Source organism: Heterodontus francisci, chromosome 22 (assembly GCF_036365525.1).
Source record: "Heterodontus francisci isolate sHetFra1 chromosome 22, sHetFra1.hap1, whole genome shotgun sequence".
Classification (NCBI taxonomy): domain Eukaryota; kingdom Metazoa; phylum Chordata; class Chondrichthyes; order Heterodontiformes; family Heterodontidae; genus Heterodontus; species Heterodontus francisci.
Genome location: NC_090392.1, coordinates 82922596 through 82945403, shown reverse-complemented (window position 1 = coordinate 82945403; position 22808 = coordinate 82922596). Strand labels below are relative to the sequence as shown.

Genomic DNA, 22808 nt, shown 5'->3' with positions numbered 1-22808 from the left:
GCAACACCTTTTACTTGTAGGAAGTGAGTGGAGTTGAAGGAGACGTTGTTCAATGTGAGAACAAGTTCAGCCAGGCGGAGGAAGGTGGTGGTGGATGGAGACTGGTTGGGCCTCTGTTCAAGGAAGCGGAGACCCCTCAAACCGTCCTGGTGGGGGATGGAGGTGTAGAGAGATTGGACGTCCATGGTGAAGAGGTGGCGGTTAGGGCCATGAAACTGTTTTTGTATGTTGTTTGAAGGATAAATATTGGCCGGGATACTGGGGGGAACTCCCCTACTCTCGTTCAAAATAGTGCCATGGAATCTTTCACATCTACCCAAGAGGGCTGGGTTTAACATCTGATCTGAAAGACAGCACCTCTGACAGTGCAGCACGGGAGTTTTATGCCTTGAGTTTTATGCTCAAGTTCTGGAGTGGGACTAAATGGCCTACTCCTGGTCATAATTTTATGTTGGAGAGAGGAAGAGAGACGTAAAAATGGAATGGCGGGTTAGGGCCAGAGGAGAAGAAAGAAAAAAAAAACCCAGGGCCCAGCCATTAGTTAGCCAAATTCAGTGTTGGGCAATTGAGGAACCCATTCTCTTGCTCTGGGAGTTGACCAGACCAAAGAGACAACATCTTCGAGATGCTCACCTCGTGGAAACGCTTCTCCAGGGTCACACGGATGTTGGTCTCAATGCTTGTCCGCTTCTTCCTTTTACGGCCAAGTCCCTCCAACCCAATCAGTTGGGGAGTGATAGACGTCAGGCTGTTCAAAGTTGAATCGGAGGGGACGTTTTCTACCCAAAGAAACAATTGTTTAAATAATATGAATTACTGAGTGTCCACAGCGAGTATGCATGAGTATGTGCATGCTTGTTAGAGGGAATGTGTAAATTCACCCATATTGGAATGGCTCACTTGCTCATAACATTATTAAGATCTGGCCGTCAGGGCAAATGTGATTATAAATTGGATATATTGGTGCTAAATCTGATCAATCCATCACAAACCAAAACCCGGTCTTGGATGGTGTGCAAAGGGGTGTAAAGGAATGAGCTGTCAAAGATCAGGAAAACTTCAATCTATGGGGAAGGAGATGAAGGGATATTATATTAAATGGTGTGGGGTGGGGGTGTAGGGAAAGAGAACGCCTGAATGTTACTGCATCACAGGAACAGGGGAGATATTTGCAAGAAACAAGTTTAAAACCCAACGAAAAGAACTTCAATCAAGGCGAGACACTTCTGGAATCTGCCGAAAGACAGATGTTTCGGGAAAGACAATAGGAGACTTGGGGTGCTGGAGGGATTTGCTGTGATGGCCCATTCTGACTGTGGACTGGGGTGGGGAAGCTCGGGGGCGCGTACCTGCGTCGCTCAGCCACTTCTCCAACAGCGGTTTGAGCTTACACATGTTCTTGAAGCTCAGGTTCAAAGCCTCGAACCGGGAGATCGTCGTTTGACTAAAATCGTTTCCGTAGAGTTTGCCCATCGCTAATCCCACGTCACCCTATGAAGAATCAAAAAGGATTTAGGGACACAGACCCATTACTCACTTTCTCCATGATGGAATGTAGTCATTTCCTCCCTGAAATAAACTGGACTGAATGGGTTGCGACATGGATCAAATCCTTGCACTGTAAAACTGCAATATTCACTGCCCATTCTAACTACAGGCCTGGTGTTGAAGGGAGCCCCCCAAGTTACTGACCAGATCCAAACTGGTGAGCAGCAGCTGACAGTGATTTCACTCAACACAACTGTGCACTTGGGGAATTATTCTAACCTAGAACGGTTACAGCACAGAAGGCAACCATTCAGCCCATTGTGTACATGGCAGCTCTCTACAACAGCAACTCAGCTAGTCCCACTCCCCCACCTTTTCCCTATAGTCCTGCAAATTTTCTCTTCAGATAATTATCCAATTCTCTTTTGAACGCCATGGTTGAATCTACCTCCACTACACTCTCAGTACATTTCAGATCCTCATGTCACATTTGGTTACGAACATACGAAATTAGGAGCAGGAGTAGGCCACTCAGCCCCTCGAGCCTGCTCCGCTATTCAGTAAGATTTGATTGTAACCTCAACTCCACATTCCCGCCTATGACAATAACCTTTCACCCCCTTATCAAGAATTTATCTCCCTCTATTTGAAAAATAGTCAAAGACTCTGCTTCCACCACCTTTTGAGGAAGGCAGTTCCAAAGACTAACGACCTTCAAAGAATTTCTCCTCATCTCTGTCTTAAATGGGCAACCCCTTATTTTTAAAGCAGTGACCCCTAGTTCCAACTTATCCCGCAAGGGGAAACATCTTTTCCACATCCACCCTGTCAAGACCCCTTAGAATCCTATGTTTCAATCAAGTTGCCTCTTACTTTTCTAAACTCTAGCAGATATAAGCCTAGCTTGTCCAATCTTTCCTCATAAGACAACCAGCCCATTCCAGGTATTAGTCTAGTAAACCTTCTCTGAACTGCTTCCAACACATTTACATCCTTCCTGAAATCAGGAGGAGACCAGTACTGTACACAGTACTCCAGATGTGATCTCACCATTGCGCTGTATAGTTGAAGCATAACCTCCCTACGTTTGTATTCAATTCCCCTCGCAATCCAACTATTCGATTCTGGGACACCTCACTGTTCTGGAAATATCCTACCAGAATGTGACAACCTAATTATATTATTCCTAAGAAACAGTTGTAATCCAAAATCATTTTAAAACTGGTTACCATTTGTTTTGAATGTACATGTGTGTGCAAGAGGGTTAGGAAGAATAAGTAGTTTGAAAAGAATCCTTTCACATATAGAGTTCTCATTATTGTTGTTTAAGACTTAGGTTATTTATAGTTACTTTTGTTGTTTAAAGAAACCTGGTTTAGTGTGCTTTATTCTGGGGGACAAATAGAGTGTTTAATTTGGCTACTTTCCAGTAGCTGGGTAATGTTACTAATATGCTATGACCTGTGGAGTAGTGGGACTGAATTAACAATGCATTACTCCTGCCTTGGTCGTAACAATATATTCAATGGCCCAGCCTCCACTGCTGTCTGTGGAAGAGAATGCCAAGATTAATTAAGAAATTCCTCATCTTCATCTGAAAAAGGAGACCCCCCCCCACTTATTTTTAAAACTGTGGCCCCCCCCTAGTTCTGGATTCCCCCATGAGGGGAAACATGCTCAGCATCTATCCTGTCAAGCCACCTCCGAATCTTATATGTTTCAATTAGATCACCTCTCATTCTTCTAACCTCCAATGAATATACACCCAACCTGCTGAACATTTCCTCATAAGACAACACCCTCATTCCAGGAATCAACCTAGTAAACCTTCTATGAATTGCTTCCAAAGCAAGTATATCCTCTTTAAGTAAGGAGACAAAAATAGTACACAATACTTGAGGTGCGGTCTCAATGTCCTGTACAGCTGTAGCAAGACTTCCCTACTTTTACACTCCAATCCCCTTGCAAATATTCTATTTTCCTTCCCATTTATTTGCTGCACCTGCATGCTAACTTTGTGATTCATATACAAGGACATAGATTCCTCCATACTGCAGCATGCAGTCTCTCCATTCAAATAATATTCTGCTTTTTTATTCTCCCTGCCAAAATAGGCAACCTCACATTTTCCCAACTCACTTATTTATATGCATATACACATTAATATTGGCCCCTTCATCCGAATATACGAATTAGGAGCAGAAGTAGGCCCTTCAGCCTGCTCCGCCATTCAGCGAGATCATGGCTGATCTGTTTGTGTCTCAAATTTCACACTCCCATCTACCCCCGATAACCTTTGATTGCCTTGCCCAAAAGAATCTATCCACCTCCATCTTAAAAATATTCAATGACCCCGCCTCTACCACCTTCTGAGGCAGAGAGTTCCAAAGTCACACAACCCTCAGAGAAAAAAAATTCTCCTCATCTCTGTCCTAAAAACGGCGACCCCTAATTTTAAAACAGTGACCCCTAGTTCTGGACTCACCTACAAGAGGAAACATCCTTTCCACATCCATCTTATCAAGACCGTTCAGGATCTTATAAACTTCAATCAAGTCTCCCCTCACTCTTCTAAACTCCAGTGAAAACAAGCCCAGTCTGTCCAACCTTTCCTCATAAGACAACCCACTCATTCCAGGTATCAATCTAGTAAACCTCCTCTGAACCACCTCCAACACATTTACATCCTTCCTCAAATCCTCAGATATAGGCAGCTGGGATCGAGCGAGTCCCTCGAGGAGTATAGGGGATGTAATACTACACTTAAGAAGGAAATTAGGAGGGCGAAAAGGGACCATGAGAATTCCCTGGCAGATAAGATAAAGGAGAATCCTAAAAGGTTCGAGAAGTATATTAAGAGTAAAAGGGTAGCTAGGGAGAGAGTAGGTCCCCTTAAGGATCAGTGTGGTAATCTATGTGTGGAGCCATGGGAAATGGGCGAGGTCTTAAATGAATACTTCTCGTCTGTATTTACTGTGAAGCTAGTGAGTTCAAGGGAGGGAACACAGATATCCTGGAGCATATCAACATTACAAAGGAGGAGGTGTTGGAGGTTTTGAAGTGCATTAAGGTGGATAAATCCCCAAGGCCTGACCAGGTGTATCCTAGGATGCTATGGGAAGCAAGGGAGGAGATTGCTGGGGCCCTGGCAGAGATTTTTGTATCATCATTAGCCACGGGTGAGGTACCGGAAGACTGGAGGATAGCTAATGTTGTGCCTTTATTTAAGAAGGGCAGCAGGGATAAGCCATGGAACTACAGGCCGGTAAGCCTTACATCAGTGGTGGGAAAGTTATTGGAAGGGATTCTGAGAGACAGGATTTATATGCATTTGGAAAGGCATGGTCTGAATAGGGATAGTCAGCATGGCTTTGTGCGTGGGAAATCATGTCTCACGAATTTGATTGAGTTTTTCGAGGAGGTGGACGTTGTCTACATGGACTTTAGCAAGGCCTTTGACAAGGTCTCGCATGGTAGGCTGGTTCTGAAGGTTCGAACACATGGGATCCAGGGTGAGCTAGCCAATTGGATACAAAATTGGCTTGGTGATAGGAGGCAGAAGGTGGTAGTGGAGGCTTGTTTTTCAGATTGGAGGCCGGTGACCAGTGGTGTGCCACACGGATCGGTGCTAGGCCCTCTGTTGTTTGTCATATATATTAATGACTTGGATGTGAATGTAGGGGGCATGATTAGTAAGTTTGCAGATGACACCAAAATTGGTGGTACAGTGGACAGTGAAGAAGGTTGTCTAAGGTTACAACAGGATATAGATCAACTGGGAAAGTGGGCAAGGGAGTGGCAAATGGAATTTAACGCAGACAAGTGTGAAGTGATGCATTTTGGGAAGTTAAACCAGGGCAGGACATATACAGTGAACAGCAGGGCCCTGGGGAGTGTTGTTGAGCAGAGAGACCTTGGCGTGCAAGTACATAGTTCTCTGAAAGTGGCAACACAGGTAGACAGGGTGGTGAAGAAGGCGTATGGCATGCTTGCCTTCATCAGCCAAGGCATTGAGTACAAGAGTTGGGACGTCATGTTACAGTTGTACATAACGTTGGTTAGGCCTCATTTGGAGTACTGTGTGCAGTTCTGGTCGCCGCACTACAGGAAAGATGTGATTAAGCTGGAGAGGGTGCAGAAAAGATTCACAAGGATGTTGCCTGGTTTGGAGGGCTTGAGTTATAAAGAGTGATTGGATAGACTGGGTCTGTTTTCCCTGAAGCGAAGGAGGCTGAGAGGGGACATGATAGAGGTATATAAAATGATGAGAGGCATAGATAGGGTAGATAGCCAGAGTCTGTTTCCCATGGTAGGGGTGACTAAAACTAGAGGGCATAGATTTAAGGTGAGACGGAGGAGGTTTAAAGGGGATCAAAGGGGTAATTTTTTCACACAAAGAATAGTGGGTATCTGGAATGAGCTGCCTGAGGAGGTGGTGGAAGCAGGAACAGTAGCGACATTTAAGAGGCATCTGGACAGGTACTTGAATGAGCAAGGCATAGAGGGATATGGAATTAATGCAGGCAGGTGGGTTTAGTATAGATAGGCATTATGGTCGGCATGAACACGGTGGGCCGAAGGGCCTGTTTCTATGCTGTACGTCTCTATGACTCTAAATAAGCAGACCAAAACTGCACACAGTATTCGAAATGTGGTCTCACCAATGCCCTATATAACTCAAGCATAACATATTTGTTTTTACTTTCAATTCCTCTCATAATAAAGGACACCATTCCATTAGCCTTCTTTATTACTTGCTGTACCTGCAAACTAACTTTTTGTGACTCCGGCAATAGAACACCTAGACCCCTCTGCACCTCGGAATTCTGCAGTCGTTCTCCGTTTAAGTAATACTCTGCTTTTTTATTCTTCCTGTCAAAGTGAACAACTTCACATTTTCCCACATTATACTCCCATCTACTATATTTTTGCCCACTTACTCAACCTATCTATAATCAGTTTGCAACCTCCTTATGTCCTCTTCACAACATACTTTCCTACCTATCTTTGTGTCATCTGCAAATTTAGCAACCATGCCATCACTCCCCTCATCTCAGTCATTGATATAAATTGTAAAAAGTTGAGGCCACAGCACAGACCCCTGCGGGACTCCACTCATCACATCCTGCCAATCAGAAAAGGACCTATTTATGCATACTCTGTTTTCTGCTAGCCAGCCAATCTTCTATCCATGCTAATATGTTACCCCCTACAGCATGAGCTCCTACTTTGCACAATAACCTTTAATGTGGCACCTTGTCAAATGCCTTCTGGAAATCCAAGTAGAGTACGTCAACAGGCTCCCCTTAATCCACAGTGAATGTCACTCCTTCAAAGAACACCAATAAATTGGTTAAACATGATTTCCCTTTCACAAAAGCATGCTGACTATCCCGATTCCCTTGAGTTTTTCTAAATGCCCAGCTACAGCCTCCTTAATGATTGATTCTAACACCTTCCCCAGAACAGACGTCAAGCTAACTGGCCCATAGTTACCTGTTTTCTGCCTCCCCCCCACTTCTTGAATAGAGGGATTATATTTGCTACTTTCCAGTCTGATGGAATCTTTCTGGATTCCAGCAATTTAAAAAAAATTAACACCAAGGCAACTACTACCTCATTAGCACTTCTCTTAAGACCCTAGGATGACACCCATCATGACCTGGGGACTTGTCAGTCCGCAGCTCCATCAGTTTGGTCAGTACCGCTTCCCTGGTGATTGTAATTTCACCAAGTTCCTCTCTTCCTTCCACCTCCTATATACAGCTTCACTGGAATGCTTTTTGTATCCTCTATAGTGAAGACAGAAGCAAAATACTTGTTCATTTCATCCATTTCCTTATTATCTACTATTAACTCCCCATTCTCACTCTCTAGAGGATCGACACTCACTTTATTTACTCTTTTCCTTTTTAAATACCTGTAGAAACTCTTGCTATTGTTTTTTACATTTCTAGCTAGCTTCCTCTCATGCTCCAATTCCTTTCTCCTGATTTAACCTTTTAGTCATTCTCTGCCGTTCTTTATATTCTGACCAGTCATCTTTGCAGAATTATGTTTTTTCCTCAAATTTGATGCTTTCCTTAACTTCTTTAGTTAATCACAGATGGTGGATCCTCCCCTTTGAATTTTTCTTTAGTGTAGGAAAATACTTATCTTGAGTATTTGAAATATACCCTCAAATGTCTGCCACTGCTTCTCTATTAGATCTATTTCCTAGCCCTTATCCAAGTCATTAATACCAATTGTAAATAGTTGAAGCTCCAGCCCTGATCCCTGTGGCACTCCATTAGCTGCAGTTTGCCAACCTAAAAATGCCCTGTTTATCCCAATTGTTTCCACTTTGTTAGCCAATCCTCTATCCATGCTAATACATTACCCCCAACACCATGAGCTCTCATCTTGTGCACAAAGAACAGTACAGCACAGGAACAGGCCATTCGGCCCTCCAAACCTGTGCATATCTTGATGCCTGCCTAAACTAAAACCTTTTGTACTTCCGGGGACCGTATCCCTCTATTCCCATCCTATTCATGTATTTGTCAAGATGCCTCTTAAACGTCACTATCGTACCTGCTTCCACCACCTCCCCCGCAGCAAGTTCCAGGCACTCACCACCCTCTGTGTAAAGAACTTGCCTCGCACATCCCCTCTAAACTTTGCCCCTCTCACCTTAAACCTATGTCCTCTAGTAACTGACTCTTCCACCCTGGGAAAAAGCTTCTGACTATCCACTCTGTCCATGCCGCTCATAACTTTGTAAACCTCTATCATGTCACCCCTCCACCTCCGTCATTCCAGTGAAAACAATCCGAGTTTATTCAACCTCTCCTCATAGCTAAAGCCCTCCAGACCAGGCAACATCCTGGTAAACCTGTCTGTACCCTCTCCAAAGCCTCCACGTCCTTCTGGTAGTGTGGCGACTAGAATTGCACGCAATATTCTAAGTGTGGCCTAATTAAAGTTCTGTACAGCTGCAGCATGACTTGCCAGTTTTTATACTCAATGCCCCGACCGATGAAGGCAAGCATGCCGTATGCCTTCTTGACTACCTTATCCACCTGCGTTGCCACTTTCAGTGACCTGTGGACCTGTACGCCCAGATCTCTCTGCCTGTCAATACTCCTAAGGGTTCTGCCATTTACCTTTCTGCAGTAACCTTTTATGTGGCACCTTATCAAACGCCTTTTGGAAACCCAAATACACTACATCTACTGGTTCCCCTTTATCTGCCCTGCTTGTTACATCCTCAAAGAATTCTAACAAATTTGTTAAACACTATTTCCCTTTCATAAAACCATGTTGACTCGACCCGATTGCATTATGATTTTCTAAATGTCCTGCTACTACTACTTTAATAATGGATTCTAGTATTTTCCCAATGACAGATGAGGCGAACTGGCCTATAGTTTCCTGCTTTCTGTCCCTCTCCTTTCTTGAATAGGTGCATTACATTTGCAGTTTTCCAATCTGATGGGACACGTCCAGAATCTAGGGAATTTTGGAAGATTACAACCAATGCATCCACTATATCTGTAGCCACTTAATGGCATCAGGTCCAGCAGGGCATCAGGTCCAGGGAGACTTGTCAGCCTTTAGTCCCATTAGTTTGCCCAGGACTTTTTCTCCTCTAGTGATAGTGATTGTTTTAAGTTCCTACCTTTTGGCCCTTGATTTTCTACTATTCTTGGGATTTGTTTTGTGTCTACTGTGAAACTAGGCTCAACTATCACCAGTAACCTGTCACTCGATGCAGAAATCAACAAGCTCATGGGAAAGGCTTTCACTGCTACGTCCAGACCAGCCAACAGAGTGTGGGAAAATGGCGCACTGACACGGAACACAAAAGTCAGAGTATATCAAGCCTGTGTCCTCAGTACCTTGCTCTACGGCAGCGAGGCCTGGATGTCAGCCAAGAGCAATGTCTCAATACATTCCATCTTCGCTGCCTCCGGAGAATCCTTGGGATCTGGTGCCAGGACCGTATCTCCAACACAGAAGTCCTCGAGGCGGCCAACATCCCTAGCATATACACCCTACTGAGCCAGAGGCGCTTGAGATGGCTTAGCCATGTGAGCCGCATGGAAGATGGCAGGATCCCCAAAGACACATTGTACAGCGAACTTGTCACTGGTTTCAGACCCACTGGTTGTCCATGTCTCCGCTTTAAAGACGTCAGCAAACGCGACATGAAATCCTGTGACATCGATCACAAGTCGTGGGAGTCAGTTGCCAACGATCGTCAGAGCTGGCGGGCAGCCATAAAGGCGGGGCTAAAGCGTGGCGAGTCGAAGAGACTTAGCAGGTGGCAGGAAAAAAGACAGAGGCGCAAGGGGAGAGCCAACTGTGCAACAGCCCCGACAAACAAATTTCTCTGCAGCACCTGTGGAAGAGCCTGTCACTCCAGAATTGGCGTTTATAGCCACTCCAGGCGCTGCTTCACAAACCACTGACCACCTCCAGGCGTTTACCCATTGTCACTCGAGCCAAGGAGGCCAAAGAAGACTGAAAAGAGATACAAAATACTTGTTCAAAGTCTCTGCCATTTCTTCATTTTCCATTATTAATTCACCAATTTCATCCTAAGGGATCAACGCTTACTTTAACTACTCTTTTCCTTTTAAAATGGTTGTAGAAGCTTTTACTGTGTGTTTTTATATTTCTTGCTAGTTTACTCTCCTAATTTCTCCCTTACTTTTTCAGCCATCCTTTGCTGGCTTCTAAAATTTTCCCAATCTTTTGCCCTACCACTGATCTTTGCAGCATTTTACACCTTTTTTTCCAATTTTATAGCTATACTTAATTTCCTTAGTTAGCCACAGATGGTGCATCCTTCTCAGAGTCTCTTACTCAATGGAATATATCTTTGTTGAGAGTTATGAAATATCTGGCTAAATGTCTGCCACTGCTTCTCTATTGTCTTTTAACCTATTTTCCCAGTCCACTTTAGCCAATTCTGTCTTCATACCCTTGTAATTGAGAGTATTGTATCTAAGTTTGCTGATGATACAAAGGGAGGTGGAAAGGTAGCTGTGGGGAGGACACAGAAGATGCAAAGATATAGACAGGTTCAGTGAGTGCGCAATCAGATGGTGTATAATGTAGGGAAGTGTGAAGTTATTCACTTTGGTCATAAAAATAGAAAAGCAGAATACTTTTTAAAAAAGGTATGCAACTTGTAAATGTTGATGTTTAAAGAGACTTGGGTGTGCTTGTACAAGGAATGCAGAAAGTTAGCATTCAGGTACAGCAAGCAACTAGGAAAGCAAATGGCACATTGGGCTTTATTGCAAGGGGATTGGAGTACAGGAAAAAAGAAATCTTGCTACAATTGTTCAGGGTTTTGGTGTGACTGTATCTGGAGTAGTGTGTGCAGCTTTTTTTCTTAAAAGAGTCATACAGCACTGAAACAGGCCCTTCGGCCCACTGAGTTTGTGCCGACCATCAACTACCCATTTATACTAATCCTACATTACTCCCATATTCCCTACCACATCCCCACAATTCTCCTACCACCTACCTACACTAGGGGCAATTTACAATGGCCAATTTACCTATCAACCTGCAAGTCTTTGGGCTGTGGGAGGAAACCGGGGCACCCGACGGAAACCCACACGGTCACAGGGAGAACGTGCAAACTCCGCACAGGCAGTACCCAGAATCGAACCCGGGTCGCTGGAGCTGTGAGGCTGTGGTGCCAACCACTGCGCCACTGTGCCGCCCCACACATTTAAGATAGATATACTTGCATTGGTGGCGGTACAACGAAGGTTCACTAAATTGGTCCCTGGGATGAGGGGGTTGTCCTATGATGGAGAGGCTGAGTAAATCAGGCCTATATTGTCTGGAGTTAAGAAGAATGAGAGGTGATCTCATTGAAACTGTTTCTACTTTGCCTACCCACTGTTTTTTTTCATGTTTGTGCTTGGGGCCAGGGCTGTTCAGTTTTCTGTCCATGAACACCCTCTCTGTACTAACACTTTGTCTTTCAGCACACCATTAACATACAGTTTGCCTTTGCTCCATGACCTTCTGGTCAGTTATTCTCTGTGACCTTGTCCTATCAACACCTTCTCTTTTGTTATCTCTTGCCCCACCCCCGCTTTCCTTGCTTAAAACCTTTTACATTTCTAATATTTGTCAGTTCTGAATAGGGTCACTGACCTGAAACGTTAACTCTGCTTCTCTCAGCACAGATGCTGCCAGACCTGCTGAGTATTTCCAGCATTTCTTGTTTTTATTTCAGCATCTGCAGTATTTGCTTTTGCTTTACGATTCTGAAGGGGCTGGATATAGTAGATACAGATAGTTTCCACTGGTCGGGCAATCTAAAACACAGGTGCACAGTCTCAGGATAAAGGGGAAATAATTTAGGACTGAGATGAGGAGAAATGACTTCACTCAAAGGGTTATGAATCTTTGGAATTCTCTACCCCAGAAGGTTGGGGTTGCTCTGTCGTTGAATATATTTAAGACTAGGATAGACAGATTTTTGGTCTCAGGGAATCAAGGGATATGGCAAGCGGGTGGGAGGGAAAGTGGAATTGAATCCGAAGATCGACCATGATCATATTGAATGGTGGAGCAGGCTCGATGGGCCATTTGGTCTACTCCTGCTCCTATTTTTTGTGTTCTTGTGTGGTTGACTTTATTTACATTTTAAGACACTTGTTTCAGACCCAAATTTCTCACCCTTAAACCTGAATGTGAAATTCTATCATGTTATGATCTTCTTGCCTAGAGTATCCTTCACTATCAGGTTATTAATTAATCCTGTCTCGTGACACATTACTAGGTCTAAAATAACCTGCTCCCTGGTTGGTTCCTGGACGCATTGTTCTAAGAAACTGTCCCGAATACGCTATGAACTCATCCACCCAGCTACCTTTGCCAATTTGATTTGTCCAATTGATAAGATTAAAATTGCCCTCATGATTATTGCAGTACCTGTCTTATAAGCCCATTATTTCTTAAGTTATACTCTGTGTTAGTGTAGCTACTGTTAGGAGGACTATGGACTACTCCGTGACTTCTTTCTTTTGCTATTTCTTGTCTCCACCCAAAATGATTCTACATCTTGATTTTCTGAGCCAAGATTATTTTTCATTAAGTACTGATATCATCCTTTATTAACAGAGCTACCCCACATCTTCCTTTCTTCCTATCCTTCTGAAATGTCAAATACCCTTGAATATTTAGTTCCCAGCTTTGGTCATTCTGCAATCACATCTCTGTAATGCCCATCACATACTCATTTATTTTTATTTGTGCTATCAATTCACCCATCTTGTTATGAATGCTGCATGCATTCAGATAAAGAACCTTTAATTCTGTCTTTTTACCATTTTCCCTACTCTGATCTTATTTACTGGTGCACTCATGTTTGTATACACGATCCCTTCCTGTCACACTCTGGTTATCATTACCAGTATCGGTACCCTGCACTATTAGCTTGTCCTTTCTGCCCCTCACATAAACCTTCCTCAACTATTTAGTGTAAAGCCCTCTCTACAACCCTAGTTATACGATTCACCAGGACACTGGTCCCAGCACGGTTCAGGTGAAGGCCATCCCAACAGTACAGTTCCCACTTTCCCCAGTACTGGTGCCAGTGCCCCATGAATCTAAAACCACTTCTCCCACACCAATCTTTGAGACGTTCATTCAACTTTCTGATCTTATTTACCCTATGCCAATTTTCTCATGGCTCAGGTAGTGATCTAGAGATTATTGCCTTTGTGGTTCTTCTTTCTAATTTAGCTCCTAGCTGCTCATACTCCCTCAGCAGAACCTCTCTCTTAGTCTTACCTATGTTGTTGGTACCCACATGGACCATGACAACCGGATCCTTCCCCCTCCCACTTCAAGTTCCTCTCCAGCCCTGAGATGTCCTTAACCCTGGCGCCAGGCAGGCAACAAAGCCTTCGGGACTCACGCTCTTGGCTGCAGTGACCAATATCCCTTTAACTATACTGTCCCCTACAACTACATTCCTTTTTACTACCCCCCCACCCCCCAACTTGAATTGTCCCCTACACCAGGGTGCTGTGGTCAGTTTGCTCATCCTCCCTGCAGTCCCTGCTCTCGTCCACACAAACTGTAAGAACATCGAACCTGTTGGACAAGTGCAAGGGCTGAGGCTCCTCAAGTGCTACCTTCTGGATTCCCATACCTATCTCACTTGTAGTCACACCCTCCTGTCCCTGACCACAGACCAAATCTGAAGTACCTAGCCTAAGCGGTGTGACAGCATCCTGGAACAAAGTGTCCAGGTAACTTTCTCCTTCCCTGATGCTGCAGCCTTTACTGTATCCCATGCATTTAGCTATTTCTTGATATCGTGGAGTGAAGTGAAGTGAATCAAATTGGCTGAAGTCTGGCATCTGTGATGCCTCAGGAGGAGGCCGAGATGGATCATCCACTTGGCACTTCTGGCTGAGGATGGTTGCAAATGCTTCAGCCTGGTCTTTTGCACTGACAAGCTGGGCTCCCCCCTTATTAAGGATGGGGATGTTTGTGGAACCTCCTCCTCTGGTTAGTTGTTTAATTGGCCACCACCATTCAAGCCTGGATGTGGCAGGACTGCAGAGCTTTTATCTTATCTGTTTGTTGTGGGATCACTCAGCTCTGTCTATCACATGCTGCTTCTGCTGTTTAACATGCATGTAGTCCTGTGTTGTAGCTTCAAGTTGGCACCTCGTTTTTCGGTATGGCTGGTGCTGCTCCTGGCATGCTCTCCTGCACTCCTCATTGAAGCAGGGTTGATCCCCTGGCTTGGTGGTAATGGGAGAGTGAGGGATATGCCAGGCCAAGAGATTCCAGGTTTTGGTCGAATGCAATTCTGTTGCTGATGATGGCCCACAGCACCTCATCAGATGCCCAGTTTTGGTCCATCTGTCCCAACTCTGATAAAAGGATTCAGTTATGAGCTGTAGAATAAATGGGATAGGCTCTGGAGCTGGGTGCAGTTTAGCAGCCCAATGGGCAGTGGATGGTCAGCAGGTTGACTGACCATGTCATGTGCCCAGCGTTCCTCACTGAGCACAGACACTCTCAGACACCAGCGTTCCCCCAATCATCACAAGTATAGGATTCCAATTAGATAGATATAAATACACAGAGCTCCTTCACTGTACTGAACCCTCAAACAGCCAAATCCCACCCTTATACCTGTGTGAACCCCAGTTTAATCCGCCTTTGCTTGAATGTTTTTGCAAACTGTTCGAGCTCCTCCAGGTCACTGGGTTCGTCTGACTGCACAGATGTGGTGTGTTTTGGGGCAATGTGCTTTGGAATCTGGAGTGGAGGAAGTGTTTCCAAATGAGACTCCAGGGGCGAGCCCATGAGACCTGGCCGAATTGCTGCCTGTGAAATTAAAATAAATTATGTTAATTAATTCTAGCGGAAAAATTACAGGAACCAAATCATCCAGAGAAACTTTTAAATTCTGTTCTCAACAAGCGAGATTTTCATTCATCAGGTAACAGCTTTCCCCAATCAATAAATTTCCAGTTTAGAATTCCAATTCGAGATGGACAGACTGGTACCAAAAAGGTCTAGTCTGCCATTGGTCCAGTCTGCAACATTCTCTGATGGTCAATGGCCATTGGTGTTTTGCTCTGATACATTCCTATAATAATGTGCTTGGGCCACAGCGGTTCACAATCTAGATAAATGACTTGGATGTGGAGACCAAATGTAATATTTCCAAATTTGTTGCTGACACAAAACTAGGTGGGAATGTAAGTTGTGAGGAGGATGCAAGGAGGCTTCAACAGGACTTGGACAGGCTAAGTGAATGATCAAGAACATGGCAGATGGAATATAATGTGAATAAGTGTGAAGTGATCCACTTTGGAAGAAAAAAAAAACAGAAAGACAGAGTATTTCTTAAATGGGGAGAGGTTGGGAAGTGTTGATGTCCAAAAGGGACTTGGGTGTCCTTGTTCATCAGTCACTAAAAGCTAGCATGCAGGTGCAGCAAGCAATTAGGAAGGCAAATTGTATGTTTGCCTTCATTGCAAGGGGATTTGTGTACAGGAGTAAAGATATCTTGCTGCAACTGTATAAAGCCTTGGTGAGACTGCAGCTGGAGTATTGTGTAGAGTTTTGAATCTACAATCAAAGTTTACAGCACAGAAAGAGGCCACTTGGCCCATTGTGGCTGTGCTGGCCGAAAAAATGAGCCACCCAGCCTAATCCCACCTTCCAGCATTTGGTCCGTAGCCCTGCCGGCTTCGGCACTTGAGGTGCATATCCGGACAACTTTTAAATGAGTTGAGGGTTTCTGCCTCAACTACCCTTTCAGGCAGTGAGTTCCAGACCCCACCATCCTCTGGGTGAATTTTGTTTCCTCATCTCCCCTCTAATCTTTCTACCAATCACTTTAAATTTATGCCCCCTAGTCACTGATCTCTCTGCTAAGATAAGTAAGCCCTTCACATCTACTCTAGCCAGGCCCCACACAATTTTGTATATTTCAATCAAACATCCCCTCAGCCTCCTCTGTTCCAAGGAGAACAACCCCAGCCTATCCAATCTTTCCTCATAGCTGCATTTTTCCAGTCCTGGCAACATCCTCGTAAATCTCCTCTGTACCCTCTCTAGTGCAATTACATCCTTTCTGTAATGAGGTGACCAGAACTGCACACAGTACTCAAGTTGTGGCCTAACCAATGAGTTATACAGTTCCAGCATAACCTCCCTACTCTTGTATTCTATACCTCGGGTAATAAAGGAAAGGATTCCATATGCCTTCTTAACCATCTTATCGACCTGTCCTGTTACCTTCAGGGATCTGTGGACATTCACTTCAAGGTCCCTCACTTCCTCTACGCTTCTCAGTATTTTTCCCATTAATCGTGTATTCCTTTGCCTTGTTTGACCTCCCCAAATGCATCACCTCACACTTCTCCAGGTTGAATTCCATTTGCCACTTTCCTGACCAGTCCATTGATATCTTCCTGCAGTCTACAGCTATCCACCACACAGCCAATTTTTGTGTCATCTGCAAACTTCTTGATCATGCCCCCTATATTTATGTCCAAATCGTTTATATATAACCGCAAAAAGCAGGGGACCTAGTGAGCCCTGTGGAACGCCACTGGAAACAGCCTTCCAGTTGCAAAAACACCTGTCAGCTATTACCCTGTGTTTCCTGCCACTGAGCCCATCTTGGTCTCCTTATCTAAGGAAGGATATACTTGCCATAGAGGGAGTGCAATGGAGGTTCACCAGACTAATCCCTGGGATGGTGGGATCGTCTTATGAGGAGAGATTGCAGAAACTGGGCCTGTATTCTCTAGAGTTTCAAAGAATGAAAGGTGATCTCATTGAAATTTACAATATTCTTACAGGGTGTGACTGGGTAGATGTGGATAGGCTGTTTCCTCTGGCTGGTGAGTCTAGAACCAAGGGACACAGTCTCAGAATAAGGGGCAGGCCATTTAAGACTGCGAAGAGAAGGAATTTCTTTACTCAGAGGGAGGTGAATCTGTGGAATTCTCTACCTCAGAGGGCTGTGGAAGCTCAATCATTGAGCATGTTCAAGACAGAAAATCAATAGATTTCTGGATACTAATGACATCAAGGGATATGGGGGATAGTGGGGGAAAACAATGGCGTAGAGGTCAATGATCAACCATGATTTGTTTGAATGGCCTACTCCTGCTATTTCTTATGATCCAATGATCCTGTAACCTTCCACTCAATGCTACTGGGTCCTGCTGTGCACAGTTATAGAGCAGTTGCGAATGTCTTTATCAGCTGAGCTCCAGGAGTTAACTGGAGGCTGAAAGCTGCCCCTCAACTTGGAGCGAAGTTGCTTTGGAATGAAATATAATGGAACAGTTTGCATCACTAACCTGTGGAGTGACCCCCATGCCAGGCTGAGGTGGCAAGAGCGTGCTCTGTGATTGCTGGGACAATGAGAGCAGGGTTGGAGATTGCAGCGAGCCTATGAAGATATTTACAAATTATACAACGACATCATCACAAGAACAAACAAAATAATCTACAGAGACAGAATCCACAAAAGCCAAATGCAAATTACAGTGAACAATGAAATCTGACAAACACTGGCTCTGAATATCCTCCCGATTGGGATGCAAGGGAAGAAGGGAGGAAAATGGGGCAGATGGGGAAACTGTGAGCCTCGCCTCCAAGAAGCACTGTTCCACTTGCTACTGGTGGAAGATCCCGTGATTTAATAGGGAGCTATAGGTCAAGATCCCAGAAGATTCCCACAGTTCCCATCTCATTTCTTATTCCCAGTCAGCGAGCTGGACACAGGCAAGAAACCAGCGCCAGTGTTGGTTTCCTGCTTTACTGGATCTGGATTGAGAGGAGATAAATATCTGTCCCTAAATCCCTTACATTTAACCTGAAGAGGACAAAATGTTTTCCACTAATGACAAAATCATGAGGGGTCTGGACAGAGGACAGACAAAACTGTTCTCACTCATGAAAGATTTGAGAATGAGAGGGCACAGATTTAAAGTATTTGGTAAAAGAAGCAAAAGCCACATGAGGAAAAACTTTTTCACGCATTGATAGATTAGATAGGAAGAAACTTTTTCCCTTAGCGGAGGGGTCAATAACCAGCAGGCATAGATTTAAGGTAAGGGGCAGGAGGTTTAGAGGGGATTTGAGGAAAAGAAATTTCACCCAGAGGGTGGTTGGAATCTGGAACACACTGCCTGAAGAGGTGGTGGAGGCAGGAACCCTCACAACATTTAAGAAGTATTTAGATGAGCACTTGAAACGTCATAGCATACAAGGCTACGGGCCAAGTGCTGGAAAATGGGATTAGAATAGGTAGGTGCTTGATGGCCGGCACAGACACGATGGGCCGAAGGGCCTGTTTCTGTGCTGTATGACTCTAAGGTCTGGAATGCACTGCCTGAGAGTGTGGTGGAGGCAGGTTCAATTGAATCATTCAAAAGGGAATTAGACTGTTAAATGAAAAGGAAGAATGTTAACGGTTATGGGGAGAAGGCAGGGGAATGGAACTGAGTGAATTGCTCTTTTGGAGAGCCAGTGCAGAGATGATGGGCCGAATGGCCTCCTTCTGCACTATAACAATTCTGTGACTGAGAGGTTCCACAACAATTCAGCCCCTCGAGCCTGCTCCGCCATTCAATACAATCATGGCTGATCTCATCTCGGCCTCAACTCCACTTTCCTGTCCATTCTCCATAACCATTCAACCCTTTACTAATTAAAAATCTGTCTATCTCCTCCTTAAATTTACTCAGTGTCCCGGCATCCACCGCACTCTGGTAGCGAATTCCACAGACTCACGACCCTTTGAGAGAAGTAATTTCTCCTCATCTCTGTTTTAAATCTGCTACCCCTTATCCTAAAACTATGACCTCTTGTTCTAGATTGCCCCACAAGAGGAAACATCCTCTCCACGTCTACTTTGTCAATCCCCTTAATCATCTTGTATACCTTAATTAGATCTCTTCTCATTCTTCTAAACTCTAGAGAGAGTAAAGGCCCAAACTGCTCAATCTCTCTTCATAAGACAAGCCCCCCATCTCTGGAATCAATCTAGTGAACCTCCTCTGAACTGCCTCCAATGCAACTACATCCCTCCTTAAGTAAGGGAACCAAAACTGTACGCAATACTCCAGGTGCGGTCTCACTAATGCCTTGTACAGTTGCAGCAACACTTCCCTACTTTTATACTCTATTCCTTTAGCAATAAATGCCAAAATTCCATTTGCCTTCCTTATTACCTGCTGCACCTGCAAACTAGTCTGCTACCTGCAGAGACCATGTCAACATTTAAGAATGGGTTCGGAGTAATGTGAAATTAAGGGATTAAGTAAGGTAGATAAAAGGAAAATCAGTAGACATAGCATATTTGGATTTCCAAAAGACATTCGATAAGGTGCCACAAAAAAAGTTAATACGCAAGGACAGGCCAACCAGGGGCGATGCCACATTGGATTTGGTACTGGGTAATGAACCCGGCCAGGTGTTCGATTTAGATGTAGGTGAGCACTTTGGCGATAGTGATCACAATTCGGTTAGGTTTACCTTAGCGATGGGCAGGGACAGGTATATACCGCAGGGCAAGAATTATAGCTGGGGGAAAGGAAATTATGACGCGATTAGGCAAGATTTAGGATGTGTAGGATGGGGAAGGAAACTGCAGGGGATGGGCACAAACGAAATGTGGAGCTTATTCAAGGAGCAGCTAATGCGTGTCCTTGATAAGTATGTACCTGTCAGGCAGGGAGGAAGTTGTCGAGCGAGGGAGCCGTGGTTTACTCAAGAAGTTGAAGCGCTTGTCAAGAGGAAGAGGGCGGCTTATGTTAGGATGAGACGTGAAGGCTCAGTTAGGGCGCTTGAGAGTTACAAGCTAGCCAGGAAGGATCTAAAGGGAGGGCTAAGAAGAGCAAGGAGAGGACACGAGAAGTCATTGGCGGATAGGATCAAAGAAAACCCTAAGGCTTTCTATAGGTATATCAGGAATAAAAGAATAATAAGAGTTAGAACAGGGCCAATCAAGGATAGTAGTGGGAAGTTGTGTGCGGAATCAGAGGAGATAGGGGAAGCGTTAAATGAATATTTTTCGTCAGTATTTACAGTAGAGAAAGAAAATGTTGCCGAGGAGATTACTGAGATACAGCCTACTAGGCTAGATGGGATTGAGATTCACAAGGAGGAGGTGTTAGCAATTTTGGAAAGAGTGAAAATAGATAAGTCCCCTGGGCCAGATGGGATTTATCCTAGGATTCTCTGGGAAGCCAGGGAGGAGATTGCAGAGCCGTTGTTGTTGATCTTTATGTCGTCATTGTCGACAGGAATAGTGCCGGAAGACTGGAGGATAGCAAATGTTGTCCCCTTGTTCAATAAGGGGAGTAGAGACAGCCCTGGTAATTATAGACCTGTGAGCCTTACTTCGGTTGTGGGTAAAATGTTGGAAAGGGTTATAAGAGATAGGATTTATAATCATCTTGAAAAGAATAAGTTCATTTGCGATAGTCAGCACGGTTTTGTGAAAGGTAGGTCGTGCCTCACAAACCTTATTGAGTTTTTCGAGAAGGTGACCAAACAGGTGGATGAGGGTAAAGCCGTGGATGTGGTGTATATGGATTTCAGTAAGGCGTTTGATAAGGTTCCCCACGGTAGGCTATTGCAGAAAATACGGAAGTATGGGGTTGAAGGTGATTTAGAGCTTTGGATCAGAAATTGGCTAGCTGAAAGAAGACAGAGGGTGGTGGTTGATGGCAAATGTTCATCCTGGAGTTTAGTTACTAGTGGTGTACCGCAAGGATCTGTTTTGGGGCCACTGCTGTTTGTCATTTTTATAAATGACCTGGATGAGGGTGTAGAAGGGTGGGTTAGTAAATTTGCGGATGACACGAAGGTCGGTGGAGTTGTGGATAGTGTCGAAGGGTGTTGTAGGGTACAGAGGGACATAGATAGGCTGCAGAGCTGGGCTGAGAGATGGCAAATGGAGTTTAATGCGGAGAAGTGTGAGGTGATTCACTTTGGAAGGAGTAACAGCAATGCAGAGTACTGGGCTAATGGGAAGATTCTTGGTCGTGTAGATGAGCAGAGAGATCTTGGTGTCCAGGTACATAAATCCCTGAAAGTTGCTACCCAGGTTAATAGGGCTGTTAAGAAGGCATATGGTGTGTTAGCTTTTATTAGTAGGGGGATCGAGTTTCGGAGCCACGAGGTCATGATGCAGCTGTACAAAACTCTGGTGAGGCCGCACCTTGAGTATTGCGTGCAGTTCTGGTCACCGCATTATAGGAAGGATGTGGAAGCTTTGGAAAGGGTGCAGAGGAGATTTACTAGGATGTTGCCTGGTATGGAAGGAAGGTCTTACGAGGAAAGGCTGAGGGACTTGGGGTTGTTTTCGTTAGAGAGGAGGAGGAGGAGAGGTGACTTAATAGAGACATACAAGATAATCAGAGGGTTAGATAGGGTGGATCGTGAGAGTCTTTTTCCTCGGATGATGGCAAACACGAGGGGACATAGCTTTAAGTTGAGGGGTGAAAGATATAGGACAGATGTCAGAGGTAGTTTCTTTACGCAGAGAGTAGTAGGGGCATGGAACGCCCTGCCTGCAACAGTAGTAGACTCGCCAACTTTAAGGGCATTTAAGTGGTCATTGGATAGACATATGGATGAAAATGGAATAGTGTAGGTCAGATGGTCGGCTCAACATCGAGGGCCGAAGAGCCTGTACTGCGCTGTAATGTTCTAATGTTCTAAAAAAAAGATAAGGGCTCATAGAGTTGGGAGTAATATATTAGCATGGATAGAGTTGGTTAACAGACAGGACGCAGAGAATAGGGATAAATGGGGCATTTTAGAGTTGGCAGGCTGTAACTAGTGGAGTGCCACAAGGATCAGTGCTGAGGCCTCAGCTATTTACCATCTGTATTACTGACTTAGACAAAAAGAAACCGAGTAATGTATTTAAGTTTGCTGACGATACAAAGCTAGGTGGGAATGTAAGCTGTGAGGAGGACACAAAGGCTGCAAAGAGTCACAGAGTTGAGTAAGTGGACAACAAGGTAGCAGATGGAGTATAACATGGGGGAAAGTGTGAGGTTATTCACTTTGGTAATAAGAAAAGCAGAATTTTTTTAAAATGGCATGAAACTTGTAAGTGATGTTCAGAGAGACTTAGTAACTCTTACAAGGAACACTGGTACAGCAACTAATTAGAAAGGCAAATGGTACGATGGTCTTTATTGTAAGGGATTGGAATACAAGAAGGAAGTCTTGATATTAATCGTATATGGCTTTGGTGAGACCACACCTGGAGTAGTGTGTGCAATTTTGGTCTCCATATCCAAGGAAGGATAGATCTGCCTTGGGGGCAGTACAGCACTAGATTGGTCCCTGGGATTGGGGGCGGTGGGGGGGGGGTGCGGTTCCTATGATGAGAAGCTGTGTAAATTGGCTCTATATTCTCGAGTTCAGTAGAATGAAAGGTGATCTGTTTGAAACATTCAAGATTCTGAAGGGGCTTGACAGAAGTTGTTCTCCTGACCCAGGAAATCCAGAATGTGAGGGCAGAGTCTCAGTATAAGGCGTTGATTATTTAGGACTGAGACGAGGAGAAATTTCTTCACTCAGGGGGTTGTGAATCTTCGGAATTGTCTACACTGATAGTTATAGATGATCCACCATTGAACATATTCAAGGCCGAGATAGACAGATTTGTGTCTCAGGGAATCAAGGGACATGGGCAGCAGACGGGAAACAGACAGGAAAGTGGAGTTCAGCCAAAAATCATATTGAATGGCAGAGCAGGCTCAAGAAGCCCTATGGTCTACTCTATTTAT

At 44.4% G+C, this 22808-nt stretch overlaps 1 protein-coding gene across 2 annotated transcripts in view; it reads right to left on the bottom strand.

Annotated features, from left to right (window-relative positions):
• pou2f3 (POU class 2 homeobox 3) overlaps positions 1 to 22808 on the bottom strand; it is a 53025-nt gene that overhangs the window by 8156 nt on the left and 22061 nt on the right. For both annotated transcript variants that reach the window (XM_068054404.1, XM_068054405.1), the window contains exons 6-9: positions 17352 to 17443; positions 14659 to 14853; positions 1350 to 1491; positions 634 to 779 (exon numbers count right to left, since the gene is read on the bottom strand). In XM_068054404.1, the coding sequence (XP_067910505.1) occupies positions 634 to 779; positions 1350 to 1491; positions 14659 to 14853; positions 17352 to 17443 (575 nt within the window). The remainder of the gene's footprint in view (positions 1 to 633; positions 780 to 1349; positions 1492 to 14658; positions 14854 to 17351; positions 17444 to 22808) is intronic.